The 22,230-nt window shown below is 46.9% G+C and overlaps 1 protein-coding gene across 1 annotated transcript in view; it reads right to left on the bottom strand.

The window, feature by feature from the left end:
* Positions 1-4,284: 4,284 nt before the first annotated feature.
* LOC125727481 (copine-4) overlaps positions 4,285-22,230 on the bottom strand; it is a 42,708-nt gene continuing 24,762 nt past the window's right edge. Inside the window, exons 8-16 of the mRNA XM_049004244.1 lie at positions 17,774-17,872; positions 16,785-16,871; positions 16,381-16,440; positions 15,345-15,478; positions 14,883-14,937; positions 14,622-14,673; positions 10,222-10,355; positions 8,885-9,121; positions 4,285-4,975 (exon numbers count right to left, since the gene is read on the bottom strand). Of these exons, the coding sequence (XP_048860201.1) occupies positions 4,844-4,975; positions 8,885-9,121; positions 10,222-10,355; positions 14,622-14,673; positions 14,883-14,937; positions 15,345-15,478; positions 16,381-16,440; positions 16,785-16,871; positions 17,774-17,872 (990 nt within the window). The 3' untranslated portion in view covers positions 4,285-4,843. The remainder of the gene's footprint in view (positions 4,976-8,884; positions 9,122-10,221; positions 10,356-14,621; positions 14,674-14,882; positions 14,938-15,344; positions 15,479-16,380; positions 16,441-16,784; positions 16,872-17,773; positions 17,873-22,230) is intronic.

Raw genomic sequence — 22,230 nt, forward strand, 5'->3', positions numbered from 1 at the left:
TGCTGCAGCTTGCTGTACTTATGTGACAGGCTAACACCACATAAGTCCATCAATATCACTCCTAGTCTGACTCTTCTGCAAATTCCTAGTCTGACTATCACTCTCCATCACTCCGATCTGACTGTTATTTTTTGGTGTTTTTGTAATTACCCTTCTTTGCACTGAAGGCTGTATAAATTGTTCTGAGAAATAATTCTAGTTGCATGGGGGAAATGGATTTGCTGCGGCTGAAATTCAGGATGTTCCCTCACACTACAAATAATCTGGGTCTTATGGTTAAAAGTAGCCTTGTTGAAGGGATGAAGGACCCCATGGATTCTAGAGGAGGAAAACTGGAGGGTGAAGATGACTGGCTTCGATTAGCCATCCCATGAAAGCTTACAGCCATACTGCTTTGGATGTGCCTGCTCTCATTTCATCTCAGAAGCTAAATGGAGTTTGCCCAATTAGTATTTGGGGGTGGTAGGTGGCTCAGTAAGTTAAGAGGAAGGTCAGATCTCACAGTCGACAGAGTGATGTCACCAATGGGCCCTTGAGTGAGGCCTTTAACCACAATTGTCTGACTCTGCTCTCTCAATTGGATGTTGCTTTGGAATAAAGCATCTGTTAAACAAACAAGCGAAGATGTTATACAGCTAACATAAAAAGAAACTCTCTTCATCTTTGCTGACCTTTTTATCTATTTCAGTCCTACAGAGGGGGTGTTTCAGTCTCACTCTCAGCTGCCATGAATGGTTCAGAAAACAATTGTACTCTGTGTGTAACTGTGTGGTTACTTCGACTGTGTCAGGATCAGTTCCCTGGTCTTATTCTCTCTTGTTTGTTCCCATTTGGCCAACAGGTGTCGCCAGTCATCCTGTTCCCTTCTCTGCCTTGTATTCCCTTAGTTCCTAGTGTGTTTCCCTACTCCCCAGACTGCTGTGAGGCTTAATGGGCTGTCGGCCACCATTCCTGACTTCCCTTTTTTATTGTGGGTTTGAGGCAAGCTAGAGGCCAGAGACCAGCCTCATCCAGCTGTTATTTAATGTTTCTTGGTTTTGTGTTCTCTTGGTTTAACACGTGTTCACGTGTTTAGGCATTTCAGCTAATTAATTTTTTTGCTCCCTGTTCCCTGTCTGTTGAATTTTCCTTGTTTTAGTTTGCCCTAGTATTTATACCTTTTGTGTATCTCTTTATTGACCTCACCTGCTCCTCCGACAGTCATTGTGGCTGTTTGCCCTGTTTTGCGATGTCCAGATGTTACCTTGCAGTTGTTACTGTGTGTATGTTTCTGTGTCATTTGTGTTTTATCCTTGCTTGGTTCCCACATGTCTTCCTAGTTTTAATGCTTCCCTTGTGATCAGAATCTCGGCTAATAAACCTGATGATGATTAGTTTCCCTTGTGATTAATTTCCCTTGTGATTAGTTTAAGTTGCTTTGACCCCTCATGATTCCTGTACTTTCTGGTTCTCCGTCTATGATCTGCTTGTTAATAATTCCCTTTTGTTGAGAGTCGCTATGTGAATCCTCCCTCCTTCATGATGCCCCACTGTAACAGACCAAGGGAATTCCCAGCCTATTCCCACAATCATGCATCACCCTTTAAGATGTAAGAACCTTGAACATTGAAGGGATGAGGAGAAGCAGAACTGTTTATTCTCATCCCGGGGCATCTCGGAACTTCTCCGAAACAAATAGGTCAGTCTCTCTGGTGCTTCCCAGAGGATGTTGGTTTGGAAAGATAGAGAGTATGCAGTTCTCTTTCATATCTACATGACCAGGAATGAATTTCACCATTGCTACACATAAAAAATAAACAGCAGAAGAAATTTAAGATCCAATTAAGTTTTAATCATGCCTGTGTGGAGAATGTTCTCCAGGCCATTAGCAAGATGAGTCAAAGCATTGAAAACATAATATCTACATTCAGGATTTGCTTTAGCTGTTTATGTAATGCCCCCTTTGGCATGTGTTCGGGGATAGCTCACGAACAAGAAGTTCATCTCCTACAACATTCAAGATTCAAGATTCTTTATTTGCCACATGCATAGTCATACAGGTACAACATGCAGTAAAATGTATCCTGAACGGCTCTTTTCACTGTGCAACTGTTGCAAAGGATATAAAAATACATTAAAAGGAGAAATAAATAAAATCCACCTCGACAAGCAGCCCAAGGAAGTTTTTGGAATTGAAGATTGAAGATTGTTGTAAATAAGACTAAAATGGGTTCATACAACAGGTGGGAGTAGAGCAACCAACCATAGAGGTGGATGCCGGTGTCTAGGTGATGGTGTTGCCACTAATTGACTTGTAAGCAGACATGTTTGGGTTAAAAAATCGGTAATGAATCGCAGGCATTTCAGGTGCAATCAGTTTTGGGCCTCCAGTCCAGCGCCCCCTATAGCAGTGTTTCCCAATCCGGTCCTCGGGCACCTGCAGACAGTCCACGTTTTTTGTTAAAATTAGCGAAAAGGTGGAATGTCTGGCAGGGAGCTCGGAGGAAGCGAATACATGGACTGACTGTAGGTCCCTGAGGAGCGGATTGGGAATGACTGCACTATAGTGATTCACACTGAACATGTACGTTGGTGCGTAGATGAACGGAAACTGAAGGGCATACCTGTGACTTCTAAAGACACAGACAAGTGTGACAATGCCTATCTACATAACCATGAAACCTGCAAGTGGCCTGACAAATAAACAGGGCGAAACTTGTCAGGACTTCAGTTTGACCTGTGAAATTAAAATCCAGTCAGGCAAAGCAGAGTTCTTTAAATACAACAAGGTATTGATTTTGTAAGACCAAGGACACGCCGTTGTCTTTCGAGGGTTCTGCATTTTGAAGCAATACCCCCAAAAGGGTAACAGTACCAATTCAACATAACAAAACTGGAATCCAGCAAATTCATATCGCTCACAGTGGAGTATAGTCATCCTTTGACTGACAGAAGTTTTCTCCTGCTTGAAAAGGTGACAGACATACCTGCACTGGAAGGTTGTTTTCTTGGCAGTGATGAGCCACAGTTATGGGACCCTGGAGAAGGAGACCAAACTGTGTGGACACTGACTCGCCCCCTCATAACTCCTTGTGCTGTTTTATTGAGTTACACCTCACACACCTGCCCTGCCTGTCCAAGTTAAGAGGTTTGGGTCAGGACCCCACATTGCTCCTTACTAGTAACCAAAATTAACCAAGGGAAGTCTAAATTAACTCTGTGACTCAGTACTGGATTCCCAGTATAGAAACTAGTTTCAACAGGTGTAAATTAATGCTTAAAATCTTATTGTGCTGTAAAACTTCAGCATGTCACTTCATAGCTATGGTAACCTCTTCTGCAATAATCGCACGGTATAATGATGTGTCATATAGCATTTCTCTGCCTGTCTTAGATATAAAACACCATGCAATCTTTAATGACAAAATAGCTTCCCACCGAAGGAAATTACGGTGCCAGTTGACTGGGTAATTTACAATCAAGGTTAAATAGCATCCCTGGAGCTTAAACCGACATCTCTGCGGATAAGGCAGTGTGGAGCCCCAGTGATAGTACTGTCTCCTCACATGTCCAGTGTTGTGCGTTTGTGTGACTTCATGCTTTTTTTGTTACTGATTTCCCACAAAATTAGTGATCATTTTCCGGTACATTGGTCTTGTACATAAACTTTGAGAACAACTGGCAAAGCTGTAATTGGCAAGTCTGCTGGATGCTCTGCATGCATGATGCTAGACACTGGCTTTTGTAGATCACAATAACTTTTCAGATGCTTGCCTAATACCGCAGCTCCCTGGTCTTCTGTTCTTCTGCCTGTCTAGGCTGACAGTGTGCATCCGGGAGCCTTCACATGCAACCTTAACCAGCGCTCCTCAGTTGCTGATTGGCTGGCTTTCTCACAGGATCAGCCGTCAGTTACACAGTCATTTTCGTGTTTCAGACCCCCAGGTTCACAGGTTACCCGTGTTTATAGCCAGTTTATTCTCAGCCTTAAAGGTGGTTTTTTGTCTCATCTGGCTCAGGGTCACCATGAGCCCTGGCTTACAAGAACTCACAGAAAAATCGTGGTGAACAAAACTGAAGACATCCTTTAAGCAGTCTTACCTCTGTTTCCATTTGTTTGTTCGTTTTGTGGATTCCTTGTGTGTTTAGATTAAGAAAATAGACAAAATTTGGGCACACGGATTTTGAGACCACCCAGATTTCTTTGTTTATTTCTTCACTCGAAAACAAGCAAATCCTACGGAAATAAGGCCCAAGCGCCTTTCCTTCCTGTATGGCACCAGCAGCTCCCACCCCAACACCCTGACTACCCATGTTTGCAGGAGCCTAAACATGCTCATTTAGGTTACAGATCATCATGCTGCAGGACACCAGTGGCATTAATGCCACCACTGATCCTTCACAATATGTTTAAAGGACAACAAAAACAATGGAAAAGGCCCAATTTCTTATCACTGACATGCGGAACATGCATGTCCATGCATCCACTTGCCTTGTCTGACTGGAAGATGCAAATGGCTCTAATACATACAACTAATAATTCTCCAGTGGTCCAAAATGCTTTACAATGTAAGAATATTACGAAATGTAAGAAATTTCAACAAACCCGTATAAAAACTAACGCGGAGACCTTGCAGGTCAGCATGCTCATACTGTACGTAAATCTGATCACTGCAGTTCGTTACATTAAATATTCATTTGCTTGTTTTTTCCATACAAACTGTCTCTAAGGATACAAACAGTCTTTCACGATACAACTGGTCAGAGATGCAAGCTTCAGTGACCGTACATGCAAAAAGGACGTTAAGAAGAGCTGAAACATGCCGTTTCTTTGAGGGCGATGTCGAGCCGTTGTGCTCCTGGCCTAAGGGCCAAACGTCCTGGAAGACTCATACTCCGACATGCACTTGGGCTTGATCCCCTTGCTGTTGTAGTAGTCAACCACCTGGTTTGGGACCTCTGCCAGGACGGTTTTCGCCAAAGCCGCAGGCGAGGCCTGTGGAAAGGACACATTTACCTGATGGCAGCAAAACCCGCAGGTGCAGCGGCGGGAAATGAGCCTGCGGCCCAAAGGTACAGGAGCAGGAAATGAGCCTGTAGCCCAAAGCCCAAAGGTACAGCAGCAGGAAATGAGCCTGTAGCCCAAAGCCCAAAGGTACAGCAGCAGGAAATGAGCCTGTAGCCCAAAGCCCAAAGGTACAGCAGCAGGAAATGAGCCTGTAGCCCAAAGCCCAAAGGTACAGCAGCGGGAAATGAGCCTGTAGCCCAAAGCCCAAAGGTACAGCAGCAGGAAATGAGCCTGTAACCCAAAGCCCACAGGCTCAGCAGCAGGAAATGAGCCTGTAGCCCAAAGGTACAGCAGCAGGAAATGAGCCTGTAGCCCAAAGCCCACAGGCTCAGCAGCAGGAAATGAGCCTGTAGCCCAAAACCCACAGGCTCAGCCACAGGAAATGAGCCTGTAACCCAAAGCCCACAGGCTCAGCGGTAGGAAATGAGCCTGTAGCCCAAAGCCAATCTCATTCCTTAGCTGCTATACAATGTACTGAGTGCTCTACAACATTGAAAAACAGTGTAAAACATCACACACACACACACACACACACATTTATATACGTGCTTTTCAAGACCCAAAAGCACTTTACAGAACCAATGCGGAGCCACTTCCACCACCACCGTGTAGCCCCCACCTTTATGATGGCAGCCATAATGTGGGGAGGGGGCAGGAAGGTGCCGCCCCTCTCTTTGAAGGGTACCCAGAGATCTTTTATGACCTGGCAGAGTCAGGACCTCGGTTTTACATGTTATCTGAAAGACAGCTACATTTTTACAGCTCAGTGTTACAGTCACTGCACTGGAGCTTGGGGATTCATACAAACCACAGGATGGGCTAAGCTGTTAGCCACAGTGTCCCCATCACTGCACTGGAGCTTTGGGATTCATACAGACCACAGGATGGGCTAAGCTGTTAGCCACAGTGTCCCCATCACTGCACTGGAGCTTTGGGATTCATACAGACCACAGGATGGACTAAGCTGTTAGCCACAGTGTCCCCATCACTGCACTGGAGCTTTGGGATTCATACAGACCACAGGATGGGCTATCCTGTTAGCCACAGTGTCACAGTCATTGCACTGGAGCTTTGGGATTCATACAGACCACAGGATGGGCTAAGCTGTTAGCCACAGTGTCCCCATCACTGCACTGGAGCTTTGGGATTCATACAGACCACAGGATGGGCTAAGCTGTTAGCCACAGTGTCCCCTTCACTGCACTGGAGCTTTGGGATTCATACAGACCACAGGATGGGCTAAGCTGTTAGCCACAGTGTCCCCATCACAGCACTGGAGCTTTGGGATTCATACAGACCACAGGATGGGCTAAGCTGTTAGCCACACCAGCACCTCCGCCAGTGGCAACCCAGCTTTCCAAGTTGGTCTCCCATGCAAGCATTGGCCAGTCACAAACCTGCTTGGCTTCAGATGGATTTTATGTCTCATGGAAAGCAGGAAAACTACCCAGTTTCATGTGGGGATTAATAAAGTATCGCAATTCTATAAATGGACAAGGTGTGAAAAACACTCAACTAGGTAGAGCAAAATACTCTAAGGTATAGCTTGTGTTAAGCACATACCTCTGAGGTACATTTTATGTTAGATAAATGACTCCAGAATGCTTAGACAAAGATATTGCATGAAGCGCCTTCATTTTAAATGCTTGGAAATTACCTATATGAGAGTCATAAGGTTTGGACAACAGGCAGATCAGCACCCTGAGGATATTCAGGCTAACAGATAGAGTCAGACCACATGATTATCTGTGAAATATCCCCTTGCTGATGTTAGGCCGCAGGCTCGGAAGGGCCCAGAGAAGCCAGCACAGCCTTAGGGAGAGAGCTGACTATCTGGGTCAATCAGGTCCAGTCCTGCGTGTGTCAGGAATATTGATTGTGGGGAGAAGGAATGGCCACCTAGTCAGAACAGCAATGTTTCAAAATATTTCACAAAGGACAGCAAGCGCGTTATTATGGTTACAGTCCATGTGGCTGCAGTGTGTCGCCATGGTTATTGACAATATTTCTTCAGGGTGTCTCCATGTTTGAGAACTGTGAGACCGCAGGGTTTCCCTGGATTTGGGCACCAATTCAGCCTTGGGACTCCACACAAGGCTGCAAGCTGATACAAGTATGTGGATCAGGTCCAGTCACACGTGTGTGAGTGTGTATGTGTGGGACAGTCATAAAGGCTGATGTGTGGGAACCTCGCAGGATTGTCATCAGCCTTCTCTCTCTCATTTCTTCCTCTCCCTTTTGATCATCACTCTCTTTTCTATTCCATTCCTCCTTTTCCATGTAACCTCTTGTCTTCTGTGCCCATCTACTTCCCGCCTTGACGTCTCCTTCGATTTTGCTTCCATGAACCCTCTACAGGAATACTTTCTCTTCCATCTCGTCTCCCGTCTCTCCATTCCTCTCTCCCCAAAGATTAGGTGCCGCGAGCTCATTAGCACTTAATGTCTCCCTGACTGGAGAATCCCCCAAACTCAACTTCACAGGACACACAGAAAGTGCTATCATTGCATCTGCAGGCTCATCTTCACCACCGCTGGATGCTAATTGTCTATATGTTCCTTCCTCTGTACCAGTCTGGCTTCATTTTGTCTCTTTTTAAGCAGTCATTTTTGTGAGCTGCCAACTCCCCCCCCCCCCCCCCCCCCATTCCATTTCCATATCCGAGAAACGCATATTCAACAAATTCAATCAGCCGCGGCTCTCCTGTGAGAGTTTTTTTCATTAAGGGAAAACAGCCTCTCGTCTCATTTGGAGAAGGATGGAAGACTGTGTCTGAAATTCTGCATTTTATACGTAAAAGTGACTGCAGTACACTTTGTCTTGTCTCCTTTCATCTATGTGGGAAATGAACGGGCCGCAGTCGCTTCCCAAATGTTAAACTAACTACCGTGTCCACTGCGCGTGCGACAGCCTATGGGGGAGCTGGCACCCTCTCTCGATGATTGTTTAAAGGAAATGTGCTTTTTAAAACCCCACGCAGCTTCTGTCCATTCAAAAAGTCATCATTGTCCTCTGCAACTGGTGAGAAATTAGGGCGCGGTTTGCATGCATCAGTAGGTCTCATAATTAAAATATAAAACAGACAATTGTACGACTCCAGCAGGACAATAGCTTCCTGCGTTAGTTTATGCGACGTCTGAAATTGTCTGGCGACATGCCTGAATGAGGCTGCCTCTTGCCTCTAACCGTCTTTTACCTCAGAGGAGGGTGGGATTGCTGGAGTGTGACCATCAAGGCTTGGTGAGCTGCCAGACTGCGTGTCAGGGTACGTGTGAGCGTGCACCTGCATTGCCTTGCGTGTGTGGATGCGGATGGGTGTGTGTGCATGCAGAGTGCTTCAGTGATGGGAAATGAGTCTTACGTGTTGCCATTTCCATCCACACTGTCTCATTATTTCCAATCCTGCGCTGCCTGTTGTCCCTGTGGCCTTTTGGCACCAAATTCCCTCCCGTAATCATATTTCGAAAACAGATTCCGAATCCTTCAGGTTAAGGAAAGAACTATTTAACAGAGCATGGAGACCACAGGACGGTGAGCCATGTCCTGGGGGAAATAATATCCCCAGGAATCTCAGAGAACACATATCACTGCATTACAGAAAACACCACAGTGAAGACATTTTCACATGAGCAGAATCCTGCTGTAAAAGTTCACGCAGCTGATTGAGTACATAATAATGTCAAAGTATCCGAAAGTACTGGAAAGTACTGATCTGAAGCCTCACATGCACAGTTACAAGTCAAACAGGCTGTCCGTTACCAGATTCATCGTGTGGTTAAATGGGGAGGTAACAGAAGACCCTAGAGGCCCGAGACACGGCGGCGAAGAGACACCCACGTGCTTGACGTTGCGGAAGGGCACGAACTGCACGATGTCCCTGAGCACGGGCTCCCCCTTGGGCGAGCGCAGGATGCCGTCGTCGCCGTCCAGCATCTGCATGTCGCTGAAGTCGGCGTTGCCCACGCCCACGATGATGACCGACATGGGCAGGTGGGAGGCGTGCACGATGGCCTCCCGTGTGTCCGCCATGTCAGTGATGACGCCGTCCGTCAGGATGAGCAGGATGAAGTATTGCTGCCAGGGGAGGAGGAGGAGGAGGAGGAGGCAGTGCAGAGCGAGATTGGAAGAGGTGGCCGAGCGATGAAGGTAGGAGGATAAATGGGAGACCATGGGCTGGCTAAGGAGCCTGGACTTCAGCAATGTTTATCTAAAGATAGATACACTGAATCTCTCTCGGGCCTCCCAATAACATACAAACCAGTTAACCTAAAACCAGTCAATCCCATTCAGACAAACCCCCACACAACTTCACCAACCAATCACAGTCAAACACTTTCCCATTCCAACATAACTGAAAAGCCCAGTCAAGTTCAAACAAATCCCTACATCCCACATCTAGCTATACACGTGATATTGAATTGATACGGAAACCATCTTGACTCTAGAAGTTTCTTCTCGCTGCTTGTGTAGGGCATGAATAACATGTATAATTATCGTAAGTAATGATGAATGAATTCATGAAAACTCTGATGCCTACACAGTACCATTAGTATTTTCTTCCAATACACAGTGATTTGTATAACTGAATTATAAACAGAAAAAACATATATTATCCATGAACACAGGACCCAACTGACCCTCTATCTTACCAGCTAACCCAACACCCAGTCCCTGGGTAGGTGGATCTCTCTCATCGCGAGTGAAAAAGAAACACAGATCAGGTGAAACTGACTGTCACAATCTGTCCCCGTCAATCTTGTCCTGTTGTGTACCCAGAGAGACAGGCTCCCAGCAACCCTGCTTGGTGCTTAAAAGATGAATGGTTGATGGAGCACATTAAGGTTATTACGAGCTAATTCCTTTACTTCTGTGGCTTACTGGTCACCCTAAATTAGCTTTAGGCAGCTCTGACTACATGTCATGCCAATTCATCACTGTGATAACGAAGGAGAACGAGACACAGACCTTCATTGTGTCAGCCTCACTGGGATAATGTCATCAGTAATGATGTGGGAGAAGTTACCACATGTCCATTCCCACAGGGCAACTTCCTCTACTCATCTTCAGCAAATACATGTTCAGGCAAGGCTCAGACTTGGGTTCCGCAAACGGGTCAATGTGAGTAACACTTACATGGGGGAGGGTGTAGCTAAGGGGAGGGATCGCTCTCTCACCATGGCCTCCTTGGTGTGCATCTCCTGGGAAGCGGAGTGGGCCACCTTCTGTATGATGGGGGCGATGTTGGTGGGGCCATAGAGCTGGATCTTGGGAAGGCAGCTCTGGTATGCCTCGACCACACCCTGGATACCTGCACGCGATAGAATGGCAGTGTTTCAACAAAAATGACTGCTTACACATCACAATCTGCAAGACCAAGTGCTTCGTATGTTCCAGATACAGCTTATTAATAACCATGCTCATCGTGCTTCTACACATGTGCAATCAGACAAAGCAAACTCTATTATTCTAATGGGAATTTAAAGGACTTGAACCTGCCTGATGGCCTCTTGCTGCTCAAACCACAAAAGTGCAGCTTCTACTGTGACTTCATCAAATCTGCATGTTTCATGCAGACTGCTTCTGCTTCTGAAAACCGTCACAAGCTGCTGTTTGTCACCATAGTACAGCCTCATTTTAAAAAAAGTTGAGACGTTGTGTAAAATGTAAATAAAAACAATGCGATGACTCGCAAATCGAATAAACCCATATTTAATTGCAAGTAGAATAAAGACAACATATCACATGTTGAAACTGTCACGCCCTGTCCACCATGTCCAATTGACGCTCCATCTCCTCCTAGCATGGCCCTAACAAGCCACGCCTGATACTCATTTGTCTTACTTCTCCTTACCTTACCCTCACATAAATCATTCCCAGCTGCCTCTCATTAGCTCCTTCATTATACCCCAGTCCAGTCATTGACATCAAACCCTCCTATTGTCTGTTCCCTTCCTGGTTGTCAATCCTCACACATTTGATCCCTCGTTGTCCAGTTTGTTTCCATTTTGTTCATTTTTCAATAAATCCCTTTTATTTCACCTCAGTACATACCCTCAAGTCCTTTATCTCTCAAGTCATGACAGAAACTGAGATATGTTACTGTTTTATGACAAATATATGCTCAATTTGAATTGATGCCAGCAACACAGTTAAAAAAAAAAGTTGAGATAGGGGTATGTTTACCACTGTGTTGCATCACCTCTTCTTTTAATGACACTATGAATGTTTGGGAACTGAGGAGACCAGTTGCAGTTCTGAAAGTGAAATGTTGTCCCATTCTTGCCTGATATAAGGTTTCAATTGTTTAACTGTTCAGCGTCTCATTTGCTGTGTTTTTTGTTTCATAGTTGCCAGATGCTTTCAACGGGTGACAGATCTGACTGCAGGCAGGTCAGTCTAGCACTCGGACTCCTGTACTATGGAGCCATGCTGTTGTGATACACGCAGAATGCAGTTTGGCATTGTTTTGCTGAAATATCCAAGGCCTTCTCTGAAAAAGACATTGTCTGGATGGCAGCAAATGTTGCTCCAAAACCTGTATATATCGTTCAGCATTAATGGTGCCTTCCCAGTTGTGCAAGCTACCCAAGCCATGGGCACTAATGCACCCCCATACCATCACGGATGCTGGCTTTTAAACTGTCCGCTCATAACAAGCTGGGAGATAGCAAGCTCTCCTCTTTATCTCGGAGGATGTGGTGTCCATGATTTCCAAAAAGAATCTGAAATTCTGATTTGTCAGACCACAGGACAGTTTTCTAATTGCCTCAGTCCATCTTAAATGAGCTCAGGCCCAGAGAAGTCAACAGTGTTTCTGTGTCTTTATCAATATTCAAAGGTAGCAGCCCCAGAGCTAAAGACACAAAAACTAAAATAATGGAGATAACCTCATTGGACGATCACCCATTTTCCACAGTGGATGACGAGAGATTTCATCAGCTCGTTCACCACTTATAAGAGGTCAGAAAGTACTGACCTGTGACATGTTTATACTTCATTAAGTTTAGTGAGCAGATCAATCTTTAATTTTCCACACAATACAAAATGTTGCAGCGTCATCCCGCTAATCTGAAGCGGCACGTCAGGCATGCTTCACAGAGAGCTAACTCACTGGCCTTCATTCAGCATGAGATCAAATCTGACAGCCAGTAAGTGCTACAGGAATCTGATGCAACCAGGACTTATAGAATCAACTTCAGATAGGTAGGCAGGAATGTAATTCTTTAATTGGTGGGAAGATTGAACATTAAACAGGCGGGAGAAAGTTAAGACTATTCCAAAAGCTCCTGAGTGACAAGGGGCCTAGAAAATTTGGAAAATAACTGGATTGGTCTGGACTGGGGGGCCCAATATGATATGCTTTCATGGGGCCCTAAATCTCTAGCAATGCCCCTGGGGAGGGGGACATCTACAAGGGAAATCGCAGCAGGGCCCCCTCAGTATAGTGCCCCATTCGACATTTTGACACTTTAAGGCAGTCCTCATTATTGTAATATGGGAAAGCATGGCATCTGCTATAAAGATTCACACACAGACACCCACCTATCCTCAAGAATCTGCACCCAATCACAAGAAGCCTTCAAGTGCAACATCCCTCAGATTGCTCTGCTGTGCCGGATGTTTATCTACCTTCCACAAGTGAGTAACCTTTTTAATTAGTTTCATTCAACTGCTTTAATGATGTCTGAGCTGGTATCACTTTACAAACACAAGACATCTGACAGATGACAGAGAATGACAAATAAGTATGGTGTAGAGTGGCGGGCTGTCAATAGTACTGGGCTGTCAGTGATGCTGGCCTGTCTGTGATGTTGCGCTGTCCGTGGTGCTGGCCTGTCTGTGATGTTGGGCTGTCCGTGGTGCTGCGCTGTCCGTGATGTTGGGCTGTCCGTGGTGCTGCGCTGTCCGTGATGTTGGGCTGTCCGTGGTGCTGGGCTGTCAGTGGTGCTGGCATGTCCGTGATGTTGGGCTGTCAGTGGTGCAGAACTGACTACTGCATTGTCCTGTCTATAGCTGAACCGTCAGTGGTGCTGAGCTGTCAGTGGTGCTGAGCATGTACTCAGATAGAGACCATGTTCTAATGTCTTGCAATAAGCTATTTATGTTCAAAGCTCAAACCCAAATTGCTACTGAATTTATTATCGTCTTAATTATATTGTTAGAAAAGTACATTTCAGAGGGGCCACTTTACAGTTTGAGTTAATGAAGTGGCCACCATAATGCTTGCATTTCTGCAGGCAGTGCTCACAGCCCCGCTCCTCTGACGTTAAACTAAGCCGTGTCTGGTCCCTCCTGAAGACGGGTCAAGTCACACTCTTGATGCGACTTTGGATGGCCAGTAGACATCTAGCCATAAATCAAATTCGCATTTTGTAAATGTCAGGATGAATGGTGGCGCTCCATGTGCCAGGTGTAAGGAAATGGGCATTTTCTTCATCTTTTCCTCTCAAGCAGACAGCAAGAACATAGACATCTGCTGTGTTTGGTGGCCTGTGTAGCCCTGACAGCACTCTTTGGGATGTCCTGCAGTAGCTCTTTAACAAATAGCTTTATGAAATATGTTAGATTAAAAGGACACGCCTGATTAAATTATTCACAGTATTTACTGCTCTGAGTCCTTTTAATTAGAGGCTTCTGTCTGATGAAAGCAAAGCTTTATGAGATAAGCAGCATAATGGGATTCTGCATACTGAACATTTTTAATAACATATTTTAACACATTTTCCCAGTTAGGTCTCAACTAACTAAAGAGAATTTAAAGGACAGCAGGTGAGAAATCCTCAGGGAAAAGTGCAGAATTACCATGTAAATTCGAGAGCGTATAGAGATGCTGGACCAAACAAACTTCCACATGCTTCCCAGTGGACACAAAGAAGCTCTCACATAATTAGTCATGTGATGGATCGGTCAGGGTCGAGATGAAGTGCTGCAGGTCTCCAGCCCATGATGACCTGCAAGTCCTCCTGAAGAAGCGGCTTTAACCCGCAGGAGACCTCATCAACTGAGTCAAGGAGGGCACAGCACAGTGACCACAAGCGCCACCACATCATGGAGCCTTCGATATATGTTTGCTAAGAAAGGAAATGCTCAGAGGGGTTTGTAGGTGGAAAGAAGGCAAAATTTGTTTTCTTAAGCAATACATGCTCCGTCCAATCTACATCTCCACCAATCTAATTTCTTTTTGCACATCACATGGTACCACAGTGCCAGTGTGCAACAATCAACCTGCAGATGGTTAATCTACAAGCTTTTGTGCAGTGTTCAACCATAATTCCCTGGTAAAGTATATCCATCCTCCCTAGTTATATCTTTTTAAAACTACACTGTGAGGTCACACTTTTCTCCCGAAGAAACCACTCTTGGCCTTGGGAGCTCCAGTGAAATATGACCCAGATTTCCTGAAAAAAGGGCACCTGCTGAGACATGGCAGTTCGTCTCCATGAAGGCTGAGCTGTTCTGTTTCTGACACTTGCTACGAACGTGACGCGCGTGAGGAGAGACAGTTGCATGGATGTTGCATTTTCACTCAGTTTAGGAAGAGGTGCCGATGTGGCAGAAGTTGCAAAACACCAACCTGCACATTCTGGGTTCTCCTCATTGAAGTTCACAGCAAAATCATGAGAGACCTGGAGCACACGGAGAAGGGATATCATGGAGGGATACACACACAGACAAGGCTATAAAATGCATGTCTCACCCAAATTGCAGACACAAAAGAACAGCCAAGCCTGCATCTTGCCAACTTCCAGCTCATTCATGCACAGGTTCCACCTTCTTTCTACATAGGTTTTCATGCGAACACTCATTTTCTGCAAAGGTCACATAATCCATTCACCTTAAAGTCAGGTGGTATCCGAGCTCCGAAGCCAAACGCTGGGAACATTTTGTCACTGGATGGGTATGAAACAATCACATAGAATGAAGGTATTATCACTGAGAGTCAGATGAGAGTATCTTAACTGCTACGCCACCTGCTGCATGGTTTTTATAGCACTGAAAACTTTGGAGATAACTAATCCAACAAGGGACAAATACAATTGATTATCCATTTCGTTAATATTTGAGGCGGTCGCCTACTCCTGAATATTGGCTTAACCTACCCCAGAAAAGGACGCCACCTTCCCCCTCACCACTTTGGACAGAGAAGTGACTGAGCTACTTACAGATGCAGCTGGAATCTAGCCCTGCAATAGCAACAGTTCCGATCTGCATCATTTACGGACGTCACAGAGCCAGCAGGCAGTACCGTGTCTTATCACCGAGCACCTGTGTTGCTGTGTGATTAGCCAAAATTCACCTGTCATAATCCTGGCAAATTTCCCCCACAGCAACAAGAGCCTTTAGGTACTCGTTGGGCTGGTATGGATGGATGTAGTGCAGGGAGCAGCTATTCCGGGGGTCTCCGTTGGAAGCTGTGAAGTCGATCGCTACCTGGAGGGACGAGTGGCAGTCAGAGAGGGAGCCGCCGTGCTCTAGTCAAAGGAGCTTTCAGTATTTATGCTTCCCACGCTCAGGAAGGCATTAATCAAACCACTTGTGATGGTAATAAAGCATGCCCCCATCTACAAAGCATGCTAAGAGGTCTTGCCGGTGCTTCCGTTAAAAAAGAAAATGGACATTGTGAATGAAGCGGCAGCCGAGTTCTAGATTTATGGAGGCCTTAATACCTCCCAAAGGCTGGCGAATTTGCTGATAATGAATTCTGTTAATGTAACTTTAATGTTTGTCGTAATGTCTACAGCAGGCTAGGTGGCTCCTGTACAGCTAGGATAACGGCCCATTTAAACTCTGCGGCTCTAATCGGCAGATGCAGAACCACATGGCTCCCATACCCCTTCATGCTGCTGGTGCAAGGGGGTCGCATCTCACATACCTGTGCCGGGCGGCACTAGGAGACTGACACAGCTGTTCACTTCACTGTGACAAGCGTCACTTTCTCAGCTGCGTGATACCAGCAGACCATCTGCTAATGACTAAGCCTGGGCTCTAAAAGGTATCTGGTACTGTGGGCTACAAGAAACACTTTGCGAAGCATGAGAGTCTGACCAGTGGCCAAAGCACTGTTTTGTCTATCTGTAATATTAATGAATGTTCTATGAAACACATCAAGTGATTACAAAGGCTGTACTTGTACAATGGACTCAGGCAGAAGCAACATTCTGTCACAATCATCAAATGTGTTTACTTGTTTGTTTATTTACTTGCAAATGTATTTTTAAAGTAAAGTAGATCAGATCCTTCCTCGCACAGAATTAAAAAGCTTTCTGTCATAACTGTCCTCTTCGCAGCATGAGAACATTTTACCCAAAGCCCACATCGGAAGAGATACTCACTGTAAACTGAATCTGGCAGCCACCCATGATGTAGTCCAGGAAGGAGTGCATCTTAATGATCTGTGTAAGAAAACGTCTGCATCAGAGCGCCGCTTTCGGGGGGCTCTTCAAGCGAGGGCCCCGACCTGAGCGAGGGCCCCGACCTGAGCGAGGGCCCCGACCTGAGCGAGGGATCATCCTGTGGTGACACTTTTTAACCTTCCTGATTGTCCGTTTCCTGCGTCCATCCGCCCTGAGCGCATAGCACTCAAAGTAAGACGGTGCTTTTATCATTCCCAATGGCCTGACAGCTGTCATGATCATTCACTCATTGGACAGTAGGGGTGTGATGGTTAAGGGTTCAGATCTGCGTCTGAACCTTTTAACGCAGAGATTCTCCACAGCTGAGCAGAGAGCTGCCTCACCTTACATTGGTTCAGAATGACGATGCCAGAATTCTTGTAGTTCTTCTTCTTGATTTTGTACTTGGGGTTTATACATTCCCACTGCATCTAAGCCAAAAAGAACAGAGCAGAAAGATTAGCTTTTTCACGAAGTTTGTGATTTGACTAAATCCCTTCCAAAGAGGTTTAACAGTCACCTGTTTGGGTAAATTTGGGGTGACGTTCCTCACAAAGGCAGGGGGAAAACAAAACAATGTAGCTCAGAACAATGAAATATCATCACTGCGGCTGGGGACACTGACAGTGACAGGCTAACCCAGCTGTCACTGCCTGCTGACCTGAGATACGGATTTGGAGCTTCTCTGTCTCGCCTTGATGAGCAGCTGTGGGAGGATAACAAGCGAATAGCGCCGAGCAGCAAACGGCGGCATTACTGCAGCACAGAACGCCGCTCAGAAGTATGACTTCAGCACAGTGAAGAACCCACATCACTTTGGCCCTTTTAGTGTCCGTTCCCATGCCACCTTACGCCGCCCTTATTGCTGCAATCGGGTTTCACCGTTAACTTTTGTGTACAGGTAACCACATGATCTGTTCCATGTCTTCTGTTGCATGTGAAACCTGGGCCTGCCTCTTCACTGGGTGCGGGCTTGACTCCCTCGTCTGTCTCCTTACAAGCCCCCCACCCCCACGGTGGGTTTTGTAGTGTCATAACGTGCTTGCAATAGAACCAGTGTTTGATAACAGGGTATTAAAAATCTCCAGTGACATGCGTGTAGGTTTCATTCAAACGTGACACGCAGGAGGTGTTCCCCTTCAAACGAAGGTTTTTGTGGTGCGTATTTTGAGAGGGCACCTGTGGCACATAGAGACAGACTTTCCCAATGACACATTCATTCAACTAGTAATCTGAACTAATTTTATTAATTCCATGACATAAGGAAATCAAAGCACTAAACTTAGCATTAAACTAAGCATTGAAAAACGCCACTCACACATTTGCCCCTCACCTGTTTTCCATCCATGGCTCCTCTCATCTCTTTAAAGTTCGTCTGGAACTCCCCGATGTAGTCGTGCTTTCCATTGGAATCCCAGTCCCATACTGTACACTGAAACAGAGAGTGGGGGGGGGGGGGGGTGGGGGGGTGGGGATGCAGCTCAGCTTCTCTGTTAGGAGTAATATGGGCCGGACAGCTTGATTGGTCACTGTTTCCCCTGTAGGCTTTTTGGGTCGATACGACAGTCTGTTGAATTCATTGAGCCACTTCAAATTTATGGTTTCTGTTCAAGTAGATCCCCCCCCCCAATTTTTCTCAGCGTAGTTATGAGACACCCTCACGTCTAGGTGTTTTGATGAACGCCTCGCCTGCTTTCATGGGGAGGTGGAGAGCAGTCATATGAGCTGTCTGTGCTTTCAGCAAATCGTGCATTAGCAGACATGAGAAACGCGCTCTGAGGTTCATGGGTCTCTGAAACATTATACATCAAGAAGTCTGAGCTTCTCCAGCAGGCTGACTAAGGTCATTAGGCAAGACAATGATACCTAATACCTAACAGCTAACAGCTAACTACTAAGGCAGTGACGCATGACATATCATCCATTCATTTCCAGATCTAGTACAGGGTAGCAGGAAAGCAACACCTCAGACAGGATGCCAACTGCAAGACACACAATTAGACACTACGGGCAATTCAGCGACGACAGTTTGCCTGCTGCAGAAAACGGAAGTGAGCAGAAGAAACTCGCATGACACGAGGAGACATCACAGGTAGGGAAGAAGTCCGCGATGTCAGAGCTGTTAGGCCACAGGGCTCACAGATGGGCCACAGCAGCATCCAGGACATGTCATTCATTCATTCATTCATTCAGAAATCAAACGTTTGTCAGGGTTGGCACCCCTCTGTCCGAGTGTTTCATGTTCTCCCCCCCGTTTGGCCAGCAGATGCCACTTATTATTTGTACCCTGTTCCTCGCCTGCTCCTCGTTGCCCTGTTCCCCGCCTGCTCGTCGTTGCCCCTGTTCCCCGCCTGCTCCTCGTTGCCCTGTTCCTCGCCTGCTCCTCGTTGCCCTGTTCCCCGCCTGCTCGTCGTTGCCCCTGTTCCCTGCCTGCTCCTCACTGCCCCTGTTCCCCGCCTGCTCGTCGTTGCCCCTGTTCCCCGCCTGCTCCTCGTTGCCCTGTTCCTCGCCTGCTCCTCGTTGCCCTGTTCCTCACCTGCTCCTCGTTGCCCTGTTCCTCGCCTGCTCCTCGTTGCCCTGTTCCTCGCCAGCTCCTCGTTGCCCCTGTTCCCCGCCTGTTCCTCGTTGCCCTGTTCCTCACCTGCTCATCATTGCCCCTGTTCTCCACCTGCTCCTCGTTGCCCCTGTTCCCCGCCTACTCCTCGTTGCCCCTGTTCCCTGCCTGCTCCTCGTTGCCCCCGTTCCTCGCCTGCTCCTCGTTGCCCCTGTTCCTCGCCTGCTCCTCGTTGCCCCGTTCCTCGCCTGCTCCTCATTGCCCTTGTTCCCCGCCTGCTCCTCGTTGCCCTTGTTCCCTGCCTGCTCCTCGTTGCCCCGTTCCTCGCCTTCTCCTCGTTGCCCCGTTCCTCACCTGCTCCTCATTGCCCTTGTTCCCCGCCTGCTCCTCGTTGCCCCGTTCCTCGCCTGCTCCTCATTGCCCCTGTTCCCCGCCTGCTCCTCATTGCCCCTGTTCCTCGCCTGCTCCTCGTTGCCCCTGTTCCCCGCCTGCTCCTCATTGCCCGTGTTCCCTGCCCGCTCCTCGTTGCCCCGTTCCTCGCCTGCTCCTCGTTGCCACCGTTCCTCACCTGCTCCTCGTTGCCCCTGTTCCCTGCCTGCTCCTCATTGCCCCTGTTCCTCGCCTGCTCCTCGTTGCCCCTGTTCCCCGCCTGCTCCTCATTGCCCCTGTTCCCTGCCCGCACCTCGTTGCCCCCGTTCCTCGCCTGCTCCTCGTTGCCCTGTTCCTCGCCTGCTCCTCGTTGCCCATGTTCCCTGGACCTTGTTCCCTTAACCTTTTGTAGTTAGTCCTGGTTTTTTCCTCTGGTCCGTTTTGTAGTGTTCCCTGTGTTTTCTCTTCTGTTAATGAGCCACCATTGGATCGTCCACCTTTTTCTACCTGCACTATGTCTTGTCCCCGTGCCAGAACCACCAGAGTGACAATGTGACTGAAATTATTACAGATAACAGCAGACTGCAAAGAGAACAGATGAGAACAAACAGGTTATCACACATGAGAAGAGAGTGAGATTACAAGAGAGGCCAAATACATGGATTTGGTCAGACTATTACTGATAATTACAGACAGAGAAAATTGCAGATGATGAAAAAAATATTTGTGGTTTTCATACCATTCATACTGAAAAGCGGCAACAGAATGCAATTGCATTTGAGCAATAATGCATGCAACTTCAGTCAGAAACAGTTTACGCGAGTTACAGGAGTATTGAGGACCTTGGGAACACCTTGAAGAAGGACGTATGGAGATGCCTTAGGCAGTGCAAGGTACTTCACAAGTGACTTTGGACTTCAAACACAGCACCCTCTCCGGGGACTCGGGCACGCACTACAGAGGAGACATGACCACCCCAACTGTCACCAGCAGACACCCACTGCCCCTTCAGTGCTCTCTCTGTGACCCACTATCTGGAGAAAGAAGAATGTGAAAATCACTGGAGTGAGACCTGGGTTCAGACTGCGGACAAGGCAGCTATGGTATTAGTGCAGCGGCAAACTGCACCCTAAGTCCCTCTGTTCAGCTTCTCTTAGTCACTTTCCATCTGTCTAACTCCCCACACAGGAGGGTAAAAGTGTTTCAGAGTGTGTGGTTAAATAGGGAAAGTGGGGCTTTTATATTTAATCAGAATGAAATTGATGCTAGCCTACATTTTGGAATGCAATTCCACTTTTTTCGGCCAAGGCAGAAGGCAAATTGTCCCCATTAGGTTGTGGGGTCTGAGATATTTATGAAGCACACCGTACCGCAGACTGCTACATGTGACATGATTATGGAGTACAGTCAGCAGAGCCACATACAGGCTTCTTGGGGGGGGGGGAATAGGGCTAAGGTGGGCAATGAGGAGGGGAATCAAAAATGGGCATTTAGCACCTCAAAAGGGAGGCACCTTCAATCATCTAGGCTAAAGCCCCCCCAGCCCCCACAACCATAACAATGCTGACCGACAGTAGTCAATAGTTACTCCTTTGTTAGTGCATAGCCAATGCACAAGGTCATGGTTCATACTGAAAAGCAGCAACAGAATGCAACTGAATTTAAGCAATAATATAAGGGCATGTAAAAGACATAAATGTAACAGTCTGCACTGCACTGTGTCTTTTACGTCCCTCTGTTAGGGCCCTGTGAGTAAGTGTCAGGGAGGCGCTGTCTGACCACCCCATGGAGGATCTGTATTCCTGACCCTGACTATCCGTCTGAGGCCCTGGGGCTGCCCGCCTTCTGTGGCACCTTCCGGAATGCTGTCGGCTCTCCATCGACCCGTGCTTCACTATCAGGGCTCGCCACCCTCGCCACCGGGGGAAATCAGGCAAGGCCCAAGGAGGAAACGTAAAGCTCAGGGTATCTAAGGGGTTAACAGGCTTTTTTTTTTTTATTAACTAATTTTTCACTGTGATGGTGGTGCAGTGGTGAGCACTGTTGCCTCACACCTCTGGGCCCATGGTTCCTGACTGCTCTGCGGTTCTGTGCGTGGAGTTTCCATGTTCTCCCTGAGCTGTCATGGGGTTCCCCCTGGGTACTGTGGTTTCCGTCTACAGCCCATCCCTGCCTTGCTACTGGAGCTTCCAGGACAAGCTCTGCCCCGCCCCCCCCATTTTATTACACAGTTATTGATCTGGACATTCAAACATCCTACTTAGGCAATGCATCATACTCAAGGGGGCTGCTAGGGATTTTGGGCTCTCAGCGCAGACCAATACAATTATGTTTAAAAGATTTTATGACCCAGTCAGGGCTCCTTGGAATCTTCTTAACCCCCCCCCCCCCATTACAGCCCCCTTGCTTAGGCTCCTGAAAACAGCTACTGGCTTCCAGGCTTCAAAAAGCCTCAGAAAACAGCCCAATCTGACATGCAGAGTGTGTGCATTTGTTTATTCTTCTCTAAGTGTTCCAGTTCAATGCTTGGAGATTCTGCAGATAGAGACATAGAGATCTGTATCTGGGACACTCACAGCCTACAATCAGCCACTAAATCCCATTAGGTAGTAATAACACGCTCTGATTGGCCAGCTCCATCTGTTCCGCTCCACAAAATCCAATCAAATGAAGTCTTGGAGGCCAATCCCCTACTGGCCACCTGATGAGACCGAGTTCCTCTTAAGAGATCTTTGGATCACAGACCGACTACCAGATGAGCACCAAAACTACTTTACTGCCGCAGTTCCTATTTGATTCATTGTTAACGTGAGTATGTGAGATCACATCTCCTTCAGAATATTCCTTTCTGAAATAGTACCTTAGGT

The sequence above is a fragment of the Brienomyrus brachyistius genome, unplaced genomic scaffold (assembly GCF_023856365.1).
Source record: "Brienomyrus brachyistius isolate T26 unplaced genomic scaffold, BBRACH_0.4 scaffold98, whole genome shotgun sequence".
NCBI classification, from domain to species: domain Eukaryota; kingdom Metazoa; phylum Chordata; class Actinopteri; order Osteoglossiformes; family Mormyridae; genus Brienomyrus; species Brienomyrus brachyistius.